This window comes from Schistocerca cancellata, chromosome 4 (assembly GCF_023864275.1).
Source record: "Schistocerca cancellata isolate TAMUIC-IGC-003103 chromosome 4, iqSchCanc2.1, whole genome shotgun sequence".
Classification (NCBI taxonomy): domain Eukaryota; kingdom Metazoa; phylum Arthropoda; class Insecta; order Orthoptera; family Acrididae; genus Schistocerca; species Schistocerca cancellata.
The window spans coordinates 328,370,164-328,391,839 of NC_064629.1; the positions used below are offsets into that span (position 1 = coordinate 328,370,164).

The 21,676-nt window shown below is 42.7% G+C and overlaps 1 protein-coding gene across 1 annotated transcript in view; it reads left to right on the forward strand.

The window, feature by feature from the left end:
• LOC126184192 (uncharacterized) overlaps positions 1-21,676 on the forward strand; it is a 514,613-nt gene that overhangs the window by 203,786 nt on the left and 289,151 nt on the right. The window contains exon 2 of the mRNA XM_049926560.1: positions 3,181-3,243. Within this exon, the coding sequence (XP_049782517.1) occupies positions 3,183-3,243 (61 nt within the window). The 5' untranslated portion in view covers positions 3,181-3,182. The remainder of the gene's footprint in view (positions 1-3,180; positions 3,244-21,676) is intronic.

A 21,676-nucleotide genomic window follows, 5' to 3' on the forward strand; every position in this document is an offset into this window, starting at 1 on the left:
TTGAGCTGTTTTACAGGCTGCAAGGAGTTTCAGTAACGCGTTGTAGTGTCACCTCCTGGAAAGAAAGAAACTAACCTCCGTACTTGACTTAAAAGTTCCTTGGCTATAGCTATAGAAATGCACGAATGGCTAGTGATGAATGCTGCTGAGAGAATAATGATTATTACTGATCATCACTTTCATCATATTAACCATAAGACATCGGTAAAATTTCAAACACCTCATTCACTAGTGAGTGATGATGTGTCTAAATAGAAAGATCTGTGAGGTAAAAAAACCCAACATGGACGGAAAATTTTAAATATTGACAGGTATGGAGTTTCTATGTTTTGGGCGAAAGATAAAATCAAAACGGAAAGCTATGAAAGAAATTTCGGTTTAGCCTGACATCTATTAGTTACGGTACTAACAGCACGATTCGTAGACTGGATGAAAAACGTGCAGTAGATAAACCAGGGACCAAGAAACTGATTAAAGTGGTGCTGTAACGTAAGAAGTAAGCTGTTAGAACAATGAAAGAACATTATCTGAAACAACAAATCACGTTATGTGTTCTCAGACAGTGGATCGGAATCGCGAATGACAGCTGATCGTTTCTACTTCTTATTCTACTCGTTATACGGTCTGCACTTATTCCATTGGCAATCCGACAGAAAAGTTTTTATGGTCCGTTTATTTTGTTTTCCGAAACCTTAATCCGAAGTTTACCAGGAAATATTGGACAAGTCTGTTCTACAAAGGATATTGAAAATTTTGCAGTTGGTGCTTTTTCTATTTTAACTTCACAAGGTTCATAAAACGATATCGATAATTCAACAGTATATTTACTTTTTATTTGTCGTAGGTCTGTACGTAATGCTCAGTTTAAGAATTTTGCAGTTTGCATAATATTGACCTTAAAGGTTCAGGATTGTCTGTAGACGGTGGGAAAGACAGGAGGAGGTAAATGTGTCAGATGTGCCATGAGGGTACTGGTAGGCGTCTTTTTTGGAGGATACGATACAAGAGAGTGCTTGGTTTGGGGTAGAAATAGTATTATACATCAAGTAATTTATAATATTTTAAGATGAGGTTGTCTCTTATCTCCTGTAAAATATCTCGCTGTTGTTAACATCAGCAGGTTTCATTCACTTTCATTCTCGTTATCTTCTCCGAAGCGCATCTAGATATATGAAAAATCAGTACAAGGCAGTCTGAATTGAATTCCTCATTGACAATAATTTCACTAGAGATTCCGCCCTGAGTTTTTCGTATGATTGAGAACCAAGTACGCACCTGATCAAAGCCCGAGTTTTGCATCGGAGACAGAACAATGACTGTTCGGTATATCTCACGTCGACGGTAGAAGCGGGAAACATCAGCGTGAATCAAGTTTTAACAAACAGTTTTCTTGTTATAGTGGTAACTGCTAGAGTTGCAGAATTCATATCACCAAGACCCATAATCTCCTGGGTCGACGAATTAACAAAAGAACTGATCTTTCCTTATTCGTGCACGAAAAAAATTATGCATTATATGCCTGTAAAGAGGCTCTAACCTGTTTCGATATTGAAATCATATTCCTTGATTGGACTACTTGGACCATCCTATCGCGCACCTACATGATTGATGAGTACAACCAATGGAGCATCCTACAGCTGCCCCAGCACGGCCTTACCTCGTGAGAGTAGAACTAAGGAAGGGAACGCCTCTCGGAGCCACGAATAGTGAAACTCACGACGAAGCTCTGTTTGGGAACGAGTCTTACAAGCTACAGACGCGTCAATCGGGACCGACCGACCGCCGTGTAATTTTCAGCCAGTGCCGTCATCTGCATGTGATGTGGAGGGGCGTGGGATGAGCATACAACTCTCTCGGTCGTTGTCGGCCTTACAGAACTTGGAGCTGCTACTTCTCACTCAGGTAGCTCCTCCATTAGGATAACGAGGCTGAGTGGATCCCATTTCAATGTTCTCACCAAAGAAAAATCTTTGGCAATACAGGGAATCGAATCCGGATTGCCCGCATGGCACCCATCTTCATTGACCACTCAGTTCCGGAGGCAGACCAAGGAGTCTTACAAGCTGAACAATAATTTCACGCAACGTGGTGTGCACACGCACCGGTCTAACCTGTTCTCACTCTACATTTTTTTCTCTTTTTCTTCCTTTTATTTCTCTCCAGCTACGCAACGCGTTGGTTCTTTCTAGTAACTTTACGGCCCACTGGGCCGCACAGTGAATAGGTCAATAAAACATCGCGCGAGTGGCTACCGACAACGAAAGAGACTCCTATCTATTTTACAGTCATTATCGATATCTTGTTTTCTGACCTGCGTCGCACATAGTCTGCTTCCCTCTGATCATTTCTTCTCTAATAAGGCTTCTGTTTGTTAGTTGCAGAAGAATTACTTGTAATTGCACAGTGTCCTTGTCGGAAGGTTCGTGACATAAAGTAAGCCACAACTGCAACTCCCTACTATTTGTGTTTCCTTTGTGAACATAAACTATAACTAAATATAAGGGTAGTGTTATAGTGTATCCTCTCCAAATGATACAAATTTTATCATTCATTAATGAGAGCTTTTGAATCGGGAAACCCAGGTGACTGAAATCAAAACTAAAAAATAGCTTCCACATCTTCGCTAGTCTTCACAACTTCGCAGACTTCATAAACGCCACACATCTGAAATCATTTGGCTAGACCAACCAGTTGTTAGTGCTTTGAACAGGGCTTACTTGGTCGATCTAGCTAACTGCATCATATGGAAGATACTGTCAACAAGGAAATAGGACAGTAAGATTTCTGCGGAGCATAGGTTAGTCGAACTACAGATATACAGTAACGCTACATTTGTATCTCGGAGGCGGTGAGATGTGTATCATATTCCTTGCCCTGCTAGTATTAAGGACCAACAGATATATTTCCACGGTCTACTGCCTCAGTCGAAGATGCAGAGTGAAGTTACATAACTGTTTTCGCTACTGCAACCAAACAATTGAAATCTTAAGATGGCCCGTAAGAGCGGTCATGATCTCCTGAATAATTTTGTAGCTGTGAATGAAAGTATTAGCTTTAACTAAATTAACATAGTTAGTGTTGCATTTGGGGAAAACAATGTATCGCCCCCTTTTATCTAGGTAGAGTAAACAGCCTTTATATCTTTCTGCTCTAGAAATAATGTGCACGGTTTTGTTACAGATATGGCCATGGGTAACATCAATTCGGTGTGGACGCTGCTGGTAGTGCTCACCACGTGCAAATGTAAGTTATACTTTCAAAACTATCCTTCAAAACTATAATTTAATTCAGCTGTAGTTACAAGTCATTTACAGGAGACTTCAAATCACACAGGTTCTTAGTTCTTTTTTTCTGCTATGTTGAATCCGAGGCCTCTCACACACGGAATTCCATGGAATTCACTAGTGCGTTGCCAGAAAAACTGTTATCCAAGGCACCAAGAAACGGAAGAACCCTATGAATTTGTACATCCTTTGATATTTTACTAACGTTTCACAGCAGTAGTTTATTTGGAAATTTGTGGTAAGGACTATGGGAGGTGAGGTCATCGGTCGCTAGGCTTACACACTACTTAATCTAACTTAAACTAACTTAGGCTAAGGACAACACACAAATCCATGCCCTAGGGAGGACTCGAACGTCCGACGGGGGGAGCCGCGCGAACCGTGACGGGACGCCCTAGACCGCACGACTACCCCGCGCGGCACCCGTAGTTTATCTCACTAATCCTGAGCACAAATAATTTTCCGGAGTGAACTATATTTATCACCTGGAGTGACGAGACACTATTCACTTCAAAAACTACTTCCTAATCAAGCGTTGTCAGTAGCACAACCACCAATAACTCACTTAGGATCCTTGAGTGAAATGCAAGTAGCGTAACAGCATTAGTCATTGAAGAAGCAATCCGTTATAGCTCGTAGGTAGGCAGCGAGGTGGTGACCGCTACTGCTGTGGTGGTCCTCTGTTGCCAATGGTACAAGGCCATTGTCCGTGAGTGTGGTCAATGAAATCTTCGCCTTGTGCCCGGTCTGTGGCGCGCAGCCTCCTAGTGAGTGATTGCCCCAGTTACATAGCTGCCCCTGGAGGTGCAGTAGCGATAGCGTTGCAAAATACCCCGGGTTCGGTACATAGGATCGAAAATGACCCCGGTGATGACGTCTGGTACACAGAGTGGGATACTGTTCTGCAGCGTGGATCTGGCGATGTCTGTCGATCTGGGGCTATGGTGGTGTGGAAGGGGATGTGCATCTCGATGTCATCAGGGTAGAAGCCACCCATTCTCTTGCTGGTAAGTGGTGAGATGGCGGTAACCACTTCGGTAGTCTCTGGGTAGAAAACATCCATGCCTGTGGTGAAGCGTCCATGCACCACACATTGCACTAACGACCGCGTCAAGTTCGATCTGTGTACGATACATAGTGTAAGGCACAATTGAGCCTTAACCCTTTGAGACCTGAATTTTTTTTATAGAGGAAGGAAATTTTTCGCGATCGAATCCTCTTACGTGTTTTTCTGAATAACTTTAGAAGCAAGATTAATTCAAATATATGTACCCATTTTTAAAATATGTTTTGTACCCAACGCTTCATTTTATGGACAGAAATAATTAATATTGTAATATTCACTGCTGTAATAGTTAGATCATTCAATAATTACCGTTAAAATAAAAATAACAACATTCAGTTATATGATATAATACACTTAACTAACCAGTTCATGTATTCTGGCAATTCGCATACTACATACATCGAAAAAAGAAAACTGATATAGCGAGTGATGGGCAAGTTTATAGAAAATAATACTATTAATTTTTACAGACGGATAATATTTATTTTTGTCTACATCATAAATATTGCTGCATTTACATTCCGATATTTTTATAGCGATGCGCGACAGGTGGAAGCACTTCTGCACGATGAAAAAATTCACAAACGTGTAAGTGGGGTTTCCTTTGAGGAAGAATATTTCTGTTGCCAATACGACACAGTAACAATTAGTGTACACAATTGTAGTCAACGGGTCTGAAAGGGTTAAATTAATTATTTTCCTCATCTAAATTGTTCTATACTGCTTTTCGAGAGTCACAATGTTCTTTCCAAGTTTAAAATGTCTGCAGAAATACATCAGAAAAGCAAAAAGTGTAGTGTTCGTGTCACTTATCGCATTGTTATTTTCCACACACGCACACACACGCATACTCACCAAGCAGAAAATACATTCTACCTAAAATACTTTACTAAGGAGGCAAACACTCAAACAAATAGACTGTCTGAATTACTGGAATAATGTTATTATTTAAGCCTACTCTTGGTGTAAGTCACAATGCACCCTCAAATTAAATATTTCCACGTTTAAGCTGCTCTATAAGTGTTACAGTGTTACCTAAAAACACAGAGGCTGTTGACAATTCAATATGATGCTATGTAACAAAATGTAATGTCAGCACCTAATGTTTTTACAAGTTTTCAGAAATACTGCACCACCTATTTAGAGGGGAAGAAGATAAAATATAATCGATGCAATCAACAGCCTATTATTGCTTTGTATTTGCATCTTCACTTGGTGTAGTAGAGGTTAAGCAAAATATGAACTCTTGACGAAGGTTGCGATATTTAACAATCAGAACTATAGGTGCCAAGGGTCTCTAAAACTGGATTTTCTGTGACTTTCCAGCACGGGCTGCTGTTCTTTTATTTCATTTGCTCCCTCTTTCTCCATGTTATATTCTGTAGCTCTTCTTAATGTTTCGCTTTCGTATCTGTTGACAAGTAATGTGCTATGCGGTCCGCCCGGTTAGCCGTGCGGTCTAACGCTCTGCTTTCCCGGCGGGAAGACGTGCCGGATTAGTGTCGAGGTCCGGTGTGCCGGCCAGTCTGTGGATGGTTTTTAAGGCGGTTTTCCATCTGCCTCGGCTAATGCGGGCTGATTCCCCTTATTCCGCCTCAGTTACACTATGTCGGCGATTGCTGCTCAAACACTTTCTCCACGTACGCGTACACCATAACATTGGGGTTACACTCGTCTGGTGTGAGACGTTCCCAGTGGGTCCACTGGGGGGCCGAACCGCACAATAACCCTTGGTTCGGGGTGGGGCAGCGGTGGGGTGAGTGGACTGCTGTAGCTTGTTGTGGAGTTGTGTACCACTGTGGGCTACGGCAGGGACGACGCCTCTCTGCCGTTTCTAGGTGCCCAGTTCCATGCAATACAAGGTTCCATGCAGCTGTTTCACTTCTTGTTTGATATAGTTTGCACCATCCATGCCGTGGGCTCAGGCAGTCAGAATGTGTAGGACAGAACACTTCTGAGCAGTATTCGGCGTGTAGTTATCATCTGGTATGGGTTGTGTACAGGTCGTGCCGAATTCAGGGGTTGCCTGTGTCAAGTATGAGAGAGGTGGGCACTGGAAGGGAAGTAGTTTGAAATAAAAGGGAGAAATAAAGTAAATTTGGAATGTATTCCGATAGTATGCGATACAGATGGGCGCACAAGGGGTAGAGATAGAGTAGTTTCCAGTCTAGGAGGTCGTGAAATAAAGGAATAGGAAGAGGGAGAGAAGGTAATTCACGTCACGTCCTGCTGGTGGCTGGTCCTGGAGGACAGAGTCAGAGGCGAGCGGCGGGGAGTCGTCTGCTCTCTTGGAAGTGTGGGTCGCAAGAGAGACAACACTAGTCTGCTCACCAAGATGCCGCCAATCATGATTCCATTCTCACGTCTCCCACTGGTTAAACATGGTAGTGTGGGTAGTTACTTTATGCAGCAGAGGGCTGAAAATTGTACCCTGTCAGCAGCTTTTAACGGAATGAGCTGTTTCTGTCCTGAATAACTGGTTGGCTTGGCACGTAAGAAACAGTGAAGTTATGCTGGGAGACTGCTTGAAAGACTCAATTGAAAAATTTGAAATAAAAATTTGTATGAAACTCTAAACCAGGGCCGCACAAGGTGCATGCACCGGTGCATCGCACAGTGCAGAGTGCAGAAGACGGTTGCGCTATGTTGACGACGGTGCAGATCCCCCACTCCTCGGCTTTGCGAAACAGCGCTGCCTCTCACTCCCTTAGCTTGTGTCGCTCGCGCCGCCTGTCTCGACCTGTTTCAAAGCTTTTACCCTGTTGTCTTCGTCATTGCCAAATACTAATGTACACTAGGTGGAGAGCTTAGTTTGGTGTACCGGTACAAAAGAGATTTATATAATAACTGTAATGGTAACAATTTTAAATTTGGTTTCAACACGAATGTATCTTCCTATGTGCTCTTTATTTTATTTGCAACTGTGCTACTAAGATCTGGAACAAGAGATTGGCTGACATCAATTCTGAGAGAATTTTTTAAATTACAATTAGAAATACTCGCACGCAATCTAGTTTTTGTTCAAGACAAAACAGAAAAAAACCTTCCACATACACAAGTGGAAACAAACATAGAAATAATCTTCACTATTTCTCTGAGTAACTTGGGAAATTCTAACTTCGGCAAATTCTGGTAGAATTGGAGCAAACCTTTTGTATTGTAAAACACATCCTTTCGGTGAACATCGCTTTGCAAATCAATTGATTCGAAATGTAAATCTGAAGGCACACTTTCAATATCCATCGAAAAAGGTTTCACAAAAAGATCGAGAATTGGCTGCAGGTAGGTAATTTCCTGAAACATTAACAAAGCAAATGTTAATAAATGAAAGTAATGTGAGCCGTTGTTTTGAAGTACTAAAACGCGATAGATTTTAATAAACATGTAATGTGTACTATTGGTTTTAATGTAATGTTACACTTGCGTATGTAACGCAATCTCCTTTATTTAGCTGTATGTCATATACCGGCACATTACCTGGAATCGGTCGTTAAACGCATTTTCAAGGGATTGTAGCACCTCGACGTATTTTTCAAAGCCCGCTGCTTCCTGCACAGATGCTGTCAAACAAAAACATAATACCGTTTTGATTAGATCGGTTATAAAAATCAGGCTGTTTTAATAAAGGTACAATTTATATCTCGCTTACCTAGTTCAGGAAAGTGTTGCGTATTGTTCTCTGAAAGGTTGTTTTTGAGGAGCTTCAGTTTATACTGGAAAGCGTTTAATTTGCTGATCATATCGTTGATGAGATTGTTTTCTTTTTGGAGTTTCAGACTTAAATCATTTAGGAGAGCCATAATGTCTGATAAAAATCCTAAATCAGCTACCCATTCAGGGTCATGAAAGAGTGGCTCCGGACGTCCTTTGCTCTCCAAAAACTGAGCCACAGTGTGGCGTAGTCGAAAAATTCGTGAAATCACTTTCCCTTTGCTCAGCCAGCGCACCTCAACGTGGTAGGGAATATCTGGATACCCCTCTTCAAAGGAAATCAAAAATTCTTTGAATGTAGTTCACGATACGCACCACTACCTTCATCACATCTTGAAGACCGATAACTTTCGCACAAAGAGCCTCTTGGTCTGCAAAACAATGAACGGCAGGTAAATTCGGCATGTTAAGTTTTTTCCGCAGTAGGCCAGTAAACCCTTTTGCTTTACCGCACATTGCTGGTGCCCCGTCTGTGGTTACGGAAAACAGCTTTTCCCAAGGGAGTCCTATTCCTTCAGCTGCCATTTCAACAGCTGCTAAAATATCCGCCCCTGTACCAGTGTCCTTCAACGAAATCATATCCAGGAGCTCTTCCGTTACATGTAGGTCGTCGTCCACGCCGTGTCGTTAATATCCGTGAACTCATCAAGTGCGATGGAGTACGCTAGGAAGTTTTCAATTTTGGCTGCCAGTTGTTCATGCAAATTCTCAGCAATGTCGTTGATTCTCCGATGTATTGTCATTCTGGAAAGTGGTATTCTACTGTACGCGGGAGCTAATGTGTTGTCTCTACTACGTCCAACATAATGTTTTTTATTAATGGTCCGTCCATAAATGGCCTTCCAGCTCTTGCTAAACGTAGAGCAATTTTGTAACTAGCTCTGAGAGTCGTTTCGCAACACCCCTCATCTTCTTCACCCTAAAGTAGAGAAAAAAAGATATGTTAGAAATAATTTATGCTAAAACGAAAACTAAGGAATCTAAACAAATGTTATTTCGTTTCGCATGACCCTTAACCAAAATATACATGCTAAAGTACTTGCAACAAACCTCGTTTGTAGATACAGAATTCTCTTCGGCAAGAGTTTGCAACTTCCGTAATTCTTCCTCTCTGGCATCCCCTGTTATATCACTATATTTTTCTGAATGCAGTTTGCTGTAGTGCCTTTCAATAGACGATTTTCTGACACACGTAATTAGTGTACCGCAGATTAGACATTTGGCTTTATCGTCACAACGCACAAAAAGTAGGAAAGTTCCCATTCCGGTTTAAATTGACATTCGGCAATTTTCCCTTTTTTTGTAGCAGATGGTTCCATTATTCCGGTAATTGTCTTGCGCTTACGTATTCCAATGTTGACTAAGCCGTCTGGCAGCGCATTCGGCAGCGCACAGCGTCGGCCTCACCTAGCAAGCCGAGTTGAGGCGAAGTATGCCGAGTTGAACCGATGCACTGTGCAGGCACTCGCTGCACCTCGCTTTGCACGCGTGCGGTTTTCCGTGTTTGTGCGGCCCTGCTCTAAACATTCTCATACAGGCTGGCCATCCTTTATAGGTGGTTTTCGCTCATCATTGGGCCGCTGTTTGTCTTTGGTAGTTCTGAAGACCTCCACGTCGAGGATTAGCATCACACCGTTGATTTCTTGTTCTAACATAAACTGAATGCTCTTTGCAGGCTATTGATATGTTGATAAAACTTATGTAGCTCTGCTCCTCCATGCCCACTAGTGACAAAAGTATCGTCCACGTATCGCAGCTAACAGCTTTGGCGGAAATGAGTGGAGGACCCAAAAGACCGTTAACATTTGAAAATCTAATACTTACGAAATACGTAGGCAGAAAGATAAAAAAACTGATACACACGCTTAAAATGACATGAGGTTTTATTGAAACCAAAAAAGGTGCACAAAATGTTCAGTAGATGGTTCTTCATATTATACTAAAACAATAATTAACATAATATTTGATTTTTAGGAAAGAACACTTTATTATAAATGCTCAGCATATCGGCCGTCATTCATCAACAATAACTGTAGTCGACGGGCAATGTTGTGAACAGCAGTATACAGCATATCAGTAGGTGTGGTGACAAATTGTCATCGGATATTGTCTTTCATCATCGTTAATGGGGTCGTACGTTTGAGGTAGACTTGTCAGGTAAGCCCACAACCAATAATTACGCGGATTGAGGTCTGGGATGTAGGAGGCCTAGCATGACGGAAGTGGCGACTCTGCATGCGATCCTCACAGAACGATGTGCGCAAGAGATCTTTCACACGTATAGCAATATGGGGTGGAGCGCCACGCTTCATAAAATTCGTACCTTCCAGCAGATCCTTATCAACCAGGCTAGGGATGCTGCGATTCTGTAACATATCGGCGTACCTCGCAAACATCACTCTGATAGTTCTAAAAACAGCACTCTGTGTTTCCTCGAAGAAAAATGGTCCAATGACGACTGATGTGGAAAATCCACACCACACCGTGATTTTCTCGTCATACAGTGGGAGTTCCACGACAGTTCTAGGATATTCGGTAACTCAAATTATGCGGTTGTGGGTGTCGACAGTGTCGGAGTGTGAAATGGGCTTCGTCGGTCCACGACACGTTAGACAACCAATCGTCATCCTCCCATATTTTTTGAAGTGCCCACACCGCAAACGCTCTCCGCTTTACAAAATCGGTTGCTAGCTGTTTATGATGACGTTGGATTTTGTACGGATAGCACTGAAGAGTACGCCTTAATGCTCTCCAAACAGTAGTATGTGGAATGCCGGTGTGAGGTGCGACTCCACGAGCTGTGACTTCACCATGCGGATATGAATAGGCCAAAGTCTCCACTTCTTCCTAAACTGCCCGAGAAGCTGTAACATTCGTGTCTGGTCGCCCGCAACGGGGCCGCTCGTCTAAGCAGTGCGTGGCTTCGAACTTCGTTATCATCTTCTTCACAGCGACATTTGTCACAGGACCTTTACCCGTTCGAATCCTTTTCTTATGGCGACAGAATCGCAAAGCTGCAGTAGAGGATTCTCCATCCTGATATTAAAGCTTCACTAACAGTGCCTTCTGGGTGGAACCGTGAGAAAAATTTCTAAATGTTTGCGTAGCGTGTATCTGAGGTGGAACATAGGAACCAACCCGGTATTCGCCTATTGGGATGTGATAAAGAGCCTAAAAGCCACTTCCAGGCTGGAGAGGTGTAGATGATGATGATGTGATGATGATGTTTGGTTTGTGGGGCGCTCAACTGCGTGGTTATCAGCGCCCGTACAATTTCCCAACTTTTGCTCAGTCCAATTTCGCCACTTTCCTGGATGATGATGAAATGATGAGGACAACACAAACACCCAGTCATCTCGAGGCAGGTGAAAATCCCTGACCCCGCCGGGAATCGAACCCGGGACCCCGTGCTCGGGAAGCGAGAACGCTACCGCGAGACCACGAGTGGCGGACAGAGGTGTAGATGGAGAGAGGGGGAAGGACAAGATGATCTAACAGAGGATTGTAATAAATATATGTCCGTGCAACGCCGGATACTCAGCTAGTATACCTATATTTATGTTGCTAAAAGCTGGCCGTTTACAGATTGGTAATTGACTAATTTCTTCCACTCAGGAATTCCTCTATGGTATAGGAGTTAAGAAGAAACAACTTTAATCTACATTTGAAGACAGCTGCTGATTTCAATAGGCAAATTATCAAAGGGATTTATAGATGAGTGTTCCACTACTTTCTGTATCAAAGTTAGATACACTAGAGGGAAGTGCAGATCATTTTAGATTCTAGTATTGTATTACTCTCAAACTAAAATGAATCGTTAACAGCGACTTTCATGAGAGTGCTGTGGGGGAGTGCTAGCTAGGGATACTCATAAAAGTTTTGATTATCACCTCGAAATGATCCAGCTGCAACCACGGAACGTGGTGATGTTCAGAATCCTGATCTGCATACTCACCTCACAATGCGACAAATTTTTCCCAGAGATTGGTGACTTGCAGAAGACACTGGTTGTGTAAGTCTGAATTTTGGCTATCAAGGTAACTTTCCACCTCGAAAATCACCTCGTCATCATTTTGGAAACATCTGCCACGCAGTAGTGTCTTTACTCGCCGAAAGAGTAAGATGGCATTGGCTACACCATGACTGTCCCAAATACCACTCAGCATCTTCTTGCCCTATGATGGCTGGGTCTCCGCCTTTCTCGACACTGATGAATCCACATCAGTCCCCTGCAGAAGCTAGAGCTTTATTGCACTGTGACTGCCTGTATAACAATATAGACGTAAATAAATCTACAAAATTATTCAAGTCAGGATACCATTTTCACGCTCTGCAATATTAAAAATAAGATGTCTGTTCATATACAAATTGCACACACTCCATGGCACACTTCATTGAAAGGATGCTATCTGCCCTGAATATAGACTTATACTTAAACACTTCATGGTTTGACATGTAAATGTGTGCTAAACCCGATCTCGGTGTCGACTGACCCTTTGGCGAGCTTATATATAGTAACATTTCGGACGACGATATTAACTTCGTTCGTACGGAAAAAAACTCTAGCAATTTATAGGTGGATTTTTGTTTCTGGTCCAAAGTTTTCGCTGTTACTGTCTCTAATTACTGGACTGTTTAATGAAAATACTTTGTTATTCTGGAATACAAATTTGGGGGTTTCCTTGTACTTGTACTTTCTTTGTTCTCATGCAGATTTCCGAGCCGCCACTAGTACTAGATTCCGGTGCTTATACCCAATGTACGAACGATGTCACTCAGCAGCACAAATGAAGCAATCAGACTTCTTGTTGTTGTTGTTGTTGTTGTCTTCAGTCCTGAGACTGGTTTGATGCAGCTCTCCATGCTACTATATCCTGTGCAAGAGTCTTCATCTCCCAGTACTTACTGCAACCCACATCCTTCCGAATCTGCTTAGTGTATTCATCTCTTGGTCTCCCTCTACGATTTTTACCCTCCACGCTGCCCTCCAATGCTAAATTTGTGATCCCTTGATGCCTCAGAACATGTCCTACCAACCGATCCCTTCTTCTTGTCAAGTTGTGCCACAAACTCTTCTCCTCAATTTTATTCAATACCTCCTCATTAGTTATATGATCTACCCATCTAATCTTCAGCATTCTTCTGTGGCACCACATTTCGAAACCTTCAATTCTCTTCTTGCAGAAACTGTTTATCGTCCACCTTTCACTACCATACGTGGCTACATTCCATACAAATACTTTCAGAAACGACTTCCTGACACTTAAAAATGGCTCTGAGCACTATGGGACTTAACTGCTGAGGTCATCAGTCCCCTAGAACTTAGAACTACTTAAACCCAACTAACCTAAGGACACCACACACATCCATGCCCGAGGCAGAATTCGAACCTGCGACCGTAGCGGTCGCGCGGTTCCAGACAGTAGCGCCTACAACCGCTCGGCCACTCCGGCCGGCCCTGACACTTAAATCTATACTCGATGTTAACAAATTTCTCTTCTTCAGAAACGCTTTCCTTGCCATTGCCAGTCTACATTTTATATCCTCTCTACTTCGACCATCATCTTTTATTTTGCTTCCCAAATAGAAAAACTCATCTACTACTTTCAGTGTCTCTTTTCCTAATCTATCCCCTCAGCATCACCCGACTTAATTCGACTATATTCCATTATCCTCGTTTTGCTGTTGTTGATGTTCATCTTATATCCTCGTTTCAAAACACTGTCCGTTCCGTTCAACTGCTCTTCCAAGTCCTTTGCTGTCTCTGACAGAATTACAGTATCATCGGCGAACCTCAAAGTTTTTATTTCTTCTCCATGGATTTTAATACCTACTCCGAATTTTTCTTTTGTTTCCTTTATTGATTGCTCAATATACAGATTGAATAACAACGGGGAGAGGCTACAACCCTGTCTCACTCCCTTCCCAACCACTGCTTCCCTTTCATGCCCCTCGACTCTTATAACTGCCACCTGGTTTCTGTAGAAGTTGTAAATAGCCTTTCGCTCCCTGTATTTTACCCCTGCCACCTTTAGAATTTGAAAGAGAGTATTTCAGTTAACATTGTCAAAAGCTTTCTCTAAGTCTACAAATGCTAGAAACGTACTTTTGCCTTTCCTTAATCTTTCTTCTAAGATAAGTCGTAAGGTCAGTATTGCATCACGTGTTCCAACATTTCTACGGAATCCAAACTGATCTTCCCCGAGGTCGGCTTCTACCAGTTTTTCCATTCGTCTGTAAAGAATTCGCGTTAGTATTTTGCAGCGGTGACTTATTAAACTGATAGTTCGGTAATTTTCACAACTGTCAACACCTGCTTTCTTTGGGATTGGATTTAATATATTCGTCTTGAAGTCTGAGGGTATTTCGCCTGTCTCATACGTCTTGCTCACCAGATTATAGAATTTTGTCATGACTGGCTCTCCCAAGGCCATCAGTAGTTCTAATAGAATGTTGTCTACTCCTGGGGCCTTGTTTCGCCTCAGGTCTTCCAGTGCTCTGTCAAACTCTTCACGCAGTATCGTATCTCCCATTTCATATTCATCTACATCCTCTTCCATTTCCACACTATTGTCCTCAAGTACATCGCCCTTGTATAGACCCTCTATATACTCCTTCCACCTTTCTGCTTTCCCTTGTTTGCTTAGAACTGGGTCTCCATCTGAGCTCTTGATATTCATACAAGTGGTTCTCTTTTCTCCAAAGGTCTCTTTAATTTTCCTGTAGGCAGTATCTATCTTACCCCTAGTGAGATAAGCCTCTACATCCTTACATTTGTCCTCCAGCCATCCCTGCTTAGCCATTTTACACTTCTTGTCGATCTCATTTTTGAGACGTTTGTGTTCCTTTTTGCCTGCTTCATTTACTGCATTTTTATATTTTCTCCTTTCATCAATTAAATTCAATATTTCTTCTGTTACCCAAGGATTTCTACTAGCCCTCGTGTTTTTACCTACTTGATCGTCTGCTGCCTTCATTACTTCATCCCTCAGAGCTACCCATTCTTCTTCTAGTGTATTTCTTTCCCCCATTCCTGTCAATTTCCTTTATGCTCTCCCTGAAACTCTCTATAACCTCTCGTTCTTTCAGTTTATCCAGGTTCCCACTATATCTAACTTTAACCTATCCATTTCCCTTTTTAAATTTTCTAACCTACCTGCCCGATTAAGGGATCTGACATTCCACGCTCCGATCCGTAGAACGCCAGATTTCTTTCTCCTGATAACGACGTCGTCTTGAGTAGTCGCCGCCCGGAGATCGGAATGGGGGACTATTTTACCTCCGGATTATTTTACCCAAGAGGACGCCATCATCATTTAACCATACAGTAAAGCTGCATGTCCTCGGGAAAAATTACGGTTGTAGTTTCCCTTGCTTTCAGCGGTTCGCAGCAAGGCCGTTTTGGTTAGTGTTACAAGGCCAGATTAGTCAATCATACAGACTGTTGCCCCTGCAACTACTGAAAAGGCTGCTGCCCTTCTTCAGGAACCACACGTTTGCCTGGCCTCTCAACAGATACCCCTCTGTTGTGGTTGCACCTACGGTACGGCTATCTGTATCGCTGAGGCACGCAAGCCTCCCCACCAACGGCAAGGTCCATGGTTCATGGGGGGCGGATCAGACTTACGAATTAATAATAAAACCTTTAGAATTATTAGACAGATACTTGATAGTATCTGGATAATAATTCCAAACAAATTTTAATTCGAATCTCTTATAAAGCTGTTTATTTTATCTCAGTGCTGCGTGAAACCTCGTGACTTGGCAGTTTCTCAAAAAGAGGTCGCGGTCGAAGAAAACCATAGCACTTGCAAGTATTATTGGTGTGTCTACGACTGAAGAGTCACTTAGTATGTGTTCACGTATCAGAACAATTTCAAGGCATACTCTTAAATGGAAAGGAAGCAACACTCAGCTGAAAGCCTCGCACACAACCACGAGACCATAGATCAATTTAAATAAAACAAATGGCGCATAAAAAAGATTAAACTGACTGTACTACAATACTTAAACTTAAGTTTAAAGTACAGTAGTAAATGATGACATTTTCAGTGCCTGACTGTACAACAGTACTTGTAATATCCATGGAATAGTGTGTCCAAAGAAAATGTGCAACTACAGCTACTATAGTACCCACTAAAGCGATTTTACGGAAGAATTAGAACCTATAATTTACATATTATATCAGTGTGTGTGTGGCGTAGAAAAGAATGAGCTGGCGCCGTTACATTGCCAGTATTTCTACAGGCAGTTAAAATTTATTCAAAATGATGGGAAAATCTTTATTTCTTGTAATTATGGCTTTACCTGTTTTGAGATTAGCTACAACCAATACTGTACTTGTTAATTTAGAGAGAACAACTGGAATCTTCAGTTTTGTGATTGAGTACCAGAAATGAGACACATCCGTTGTCGCATCAACCCTACCCTAAAGGCAAATAATCTGAATAGGGAGCATTACGTTTATCAGCGCTGACGGCCACTGCTGCAGCTAGAAGCAATCCTGTGCGTGATCTCATAGCAGGCCTATATATAGTTTTTTTTCCTCAATATGTTGGCAAAATACGGTTACTGCAAGATCAGAAATGTCAGAAGCGCACTCTCTCACACACAAGAGCTCTGGTGCATCTGGGGGAAAAATCATTAGATGGATTCTTTCCCTAAATTTTTACTGCTCGGAAATAGAATCACTCCATCTGAATTCGTATTTGACTAATAAACAGGTACTAAAAATTTCTTTTTGCCTTGACCAGTGTATATTATTCCATACAGCAATTTTGTAGATCAGTAATTCTAGGAGTAGCAATACCAACTTCCTGTTTTATGGCTCTTAAAGCTTCACCGTATCTGATACTTCATAGCGAATTAAAACTGTGTGCCGCACCGAGACTCAGTTAGTAGAGCACTTTCCCGCGAAAGGCAAAGGTCCCGAGTTCGAGTCTCGGTCCGGCACACAGTTTTAATCTGCCATGAAATTTCATATCAGCGCACACTCCGCTGCAGAGTGGAAATTCCATTCTGGATTCACCGTATCTAGATGAATCACGGTCACAAATGAAAATGTTTACTGTGTTGCAGGTTAACGTCTATTTCTCACACCTGACGAAATGCATGCTGGGTCCAATAGATTCCTTTTCTCACTCTAGTCGCAAAGTTGTACTTACTAGTTGATTTAAATTTCGCTAAGATTTTTCGATTGCGAGAGAAAATAATTTCACTTTGATTGTTTTATGCAGAAGCTGGAATCGTCAGGACCATGAAATACACGCTAGTCTTGTTTATTTATTCATTTTTTCTCTCATTTTCCGTGGAAATAAGTCAGCTGAAGTTAAGAGCACAGAGCACAAGTCCCTAAATTATTTATCGATTGATCATTGAAGATTTAAAACTGAAATAATTTAAAAGAACGAAAAACCAACGATATTCTTTGGTATTTAGAAATAAATAACGTAGCTGAAGACAGACAACGACTGTGTCACAAAGAAGCCTTTCAACATACGAGCAGATCTCTCGATCTGCGGTTTACGCACGAGGTACTTACTTCTGCGGGAAACCTATGAAAATGGAGCCTGCAGAATAGTGCAAACCGGTCCACATTGAGGGGGCAAAAGTCATGGGATACCTCCTAATATCGTGTCGGACCTCCTTCTGCCCCGCGATGCCTCTATAGCAGTCCATAATTGAGAACGTGTTGCAGGTGCAGCATTTTGTGTACAAACTTACCTCTCGATTATGTCCCATAAATGTTCGATGGGATTTATGCTGGGCATCAGCGTGCTCAAATCATTCGTTCGAATTGCCCCGAATGTTCTTCAAAACCAATCGCGAACAATTGTGGCCCGGTGATATGGAGCATTGTCATCCATAAAAATTCCATCTTTGTCCGAGAATATAAAGACCACAAATGGCTGCAGGTGTTCTCCAAGCATCCAGACATTGCACATTTCTAGTCAATGAGCGGTTGAGTTTGACCGGAATGCTCAGTTCATTCCACGTAAACACAGCCCACACCATGAAAGAGCCATCACCAGCTTGCACAGTGCTTTGTTGACAACTTGGGCCCATGGTTTTGTGAGGTCTGCGCCACAATCGAATCCTACTATCAGCTGCTACAAATCGAAATCTGGACTAATCTGACCAGGACACGGTTTTCCAGTCGTCTAGGGTGCAACCAACATGCCCACGAGTCCAGAAGAGGCGCTGCAGGCGTTGTCGTACTGTTAGCAAGGCCATTCGCATTGGTCGACTGCTGTCATAGCCCAAAAAATTTCGTCGCCCACTCCTAACCAATGCGTTCGTTGTACGTCCCACACTGGTTTCTGCGGTTATTGCATGCAATGTTGCTTGTCAGTTAGCACTGACAACTCTACGCAAACGCCGCTACTCTGCCGTTAAGTGAAGGCCGTCAGCCACTTCGTTGTCCGTGGTGAGAGGTAAAGCCTTAAATTTGGTATTCTCGGCACACTCTTGACATTGTGGATCTCGAAATACTGAATTCCCCAACGATTTTCGAAATGGAATGTCCCATTCGTCTAGCTCCCACTACCCCGCGTTCAAAGTTTGTTAATTACCGTCGTGCGGCCATATTCTCTTCGGAAACTTTTTCACATGAATCGCCTGAGTACAAATGACAGCTCCGCCAATGCACTGTCCTTTTATACCTCGTGTATGCGATACCACCGCCATCTGTATATGTGCAATTCGCTATCCTATGACTTTTTGCACCTCATTGTACAGAACAGTTAAATATGGGTTATTCGAAAGCGATTCCTTTACTTGGTGATTACCGAAAAATTATTGCTACAGTTCATTTGAATGAGTTCACGTTATTAATTATGAAGCTTTTAAGGAGTAGATGTACAAGGCTGGCAGAGTAGGAATTCAGAGACGCTTAAACAACCCCTTACACTAAGTTTACGAACGCGTATCTCGTGAATAAATTCACGTCTCGCTACTCCTAATCATACACTTTTTCGGTCTTAATATACTACTGGCCAAAAAATTGTTACACCAAGAAGAAATGCAGATGATAAACGGGTATTCATTGGACAAATATGTTATACTACAACTGACGTGTAATTACGTTTTCACGCAATTTGGATGCATAGATCCTGAGAAATCAGTACCCAGAACAACCACCTCTGGCCGTAATAACGGCCTTGATACGCCTCGTCATTGAGTCAAACAGAGCTTGGATGGCGTGTACAGGTACAGCTGCCCATGCAGCTTCAACACGATACCACAATTCATCTGAGTAGTGGCTGGCGTATTGTGACGAGCCAGTTGCTCGGCCACCAGTAACCAGACGTTTTCATTTGGTGAGAGATCTGGAGAATGTGCTGGCCAGGGCAGCAGTCGAACATTTTCTGTATCCAGAAAGGCCCGTACAGGACCTGCAACATGCGGTAGTGCATTATCCTGCTGAAATGTAGGGTTTCGCAGGAATCGAATGAAGGGTAGAGCCACGGGTCGTAACACATCTGAAATGTAGCGTCCACTGTTCCAAGTGCCGTCAATGCCAACAAGAGGTGACCAAGACGTGTAACCAATGGCACCCCATACCATCACGCCTGGTGATACGCCAGTATGGCGATGACGAGTACACGCTTCCAACGTGCGTTCACCGCGATGTCGTCAAACACGGATGCGACCATCATTATGCTGTAAACAGAACCTGGATTCATACGAAAAAATTACGTTTTGCCATTCGTGCACCCAGGTTCGTCGTTGAGTACACCATCGCTGGCGCTCCTGTCTGTGATGCAGCGTCAAGGGTAATCGCAGCCATGGTCTCAGAGCTGATAGTCCATGCTGCTGCAAACGTCGCCCAACTGTTCGTGCAGATGGTCGTTGTCTTGCAAACGTCCCCATCTGTTGACTCAAGGATCGAGACGTGTGTGCACGATCCGTTACAGCCATGCGGATAAGATGCCTGTCATCTCGACTGCTAGTGATACGAGGCCGGCGTTCCGTATTACCCTCCTGAAGCCACAGATTCCATATTCTGCTAACAGTCATTAGATCTCGACCAACGCGAGCAGCAATGTCGCGATACGAGAAACCGCAATCGCGATAGGCTACAATCCGACCTTTATCAAAGTCGGAAACGTGATGGTACGCATTTCTCCTCCTTACGCGACGCATCACAATATCGTTTCACCAGGCAACGCCGCTCAACTGCTGTTTGTGTATGAGAAATCGGTTGGAAACTTTCCTCATGTCAGCACGTTGTAGGTGTCGCCACCGGCGCCAACCTTGTGTGAATGCTCTGAAAAGCTAATCATTTGCATATCACAGCACCTTCATCCTGTCTGTTAAATTTCGCGTCTGTAGCACGTCATCTTCGTGGTGTAGCAATTTTAATGGCCAGTGGTGTATTTTGTCTCATTCTGAACTACACATTCCTAGACAATAAATCCAGTAAATTCCTTCATCATGAAAATTAGGCCGTCCCCAATCGTGTCTACGTGAATGACACCACCCAGTGTTAGCCTGCGGAATGCTCAACAGGAAATCCGCAAATAGTTGCTGGATTTGCACGGCTACGTCCACAGGAAGCGAATGTGTGCAGGCTGTGCCGTGACTCAGCTGTGATGCCTCTGTCGGCGCGCACGCCCACTGGCTACGCTTTGCAGAGCTGTCCGCCACACCTCGCTTTGAAGGTCTTTCTGTACCTCGAGCCCACTAACTTATCTTTTACTGCGTGCTAGACTGCTAAGTGCCGAGTACCTGTTCCCTCTGTCGGGCTCAACGAATGACTCCGACATTTACAAGGAGTAATATAGAGGAATCACGCATGACCTAAATCTGAAGGCTGCACGCAATTCCAACCCAGCATGTTAACTCTGTGCCACGTCGCTCGATGAAAAGACTCTTCTTACTCTTAAACTACGTTTTCCTATTGTGATGCTTGCATCATTGAAATTTTAAATACTGTGGGAGGTCAGGTGCAACCTCGGTCACTTCCCTGATGGAATTTTAAATACTCTGGGAGGTTACATGCAATGTCGATCAGTTCCCTAGAGATGGCATCTTCTCAAACAAGTACTAGTTGCGTTAATATATGATTGATTTGTCTCCATATTTGACATACTACATCTAAATTTAATTACACTGTGTCGTACAGTGCCCTCTTGAGGCCGCTGGACAGTGGACACAAAAATGAAATATAACGGTTGTAAGAGTCGGTACTGATATCATCACAGCTTGTCTTTCGTAATTGTAGTGACTGTTGCCCACAGAAACGCAAGGAATATCAGAAGAATCACAGTGACCAAGACAGCCTTCAGAACTAAAAGTATTCTTTTAGCCAACAGCCACCCTATTTTACAAACAAAGAAAGAATTTCTCAAGTCGCTTATTTACAATATTTCATGCTATGGCTCCTGGGAAACAGGAAATAATCCAATTAGGAGCAGCAGAGATGTGTGTATGCAAAATAATAGCAAAAACTTCTTAAATAGAAAGGAAAACAAATGGGACAGTGTTAAATGATACCCATGACAAAAAAAGACCAAATTGGTACTTGATTCTGCAGCACCACGATTTCCTAAAGTCTGTGTTACACTTTAAAAGCTCGTCGACAAATCTTTTATAAAAATCTGGGACCAGACTC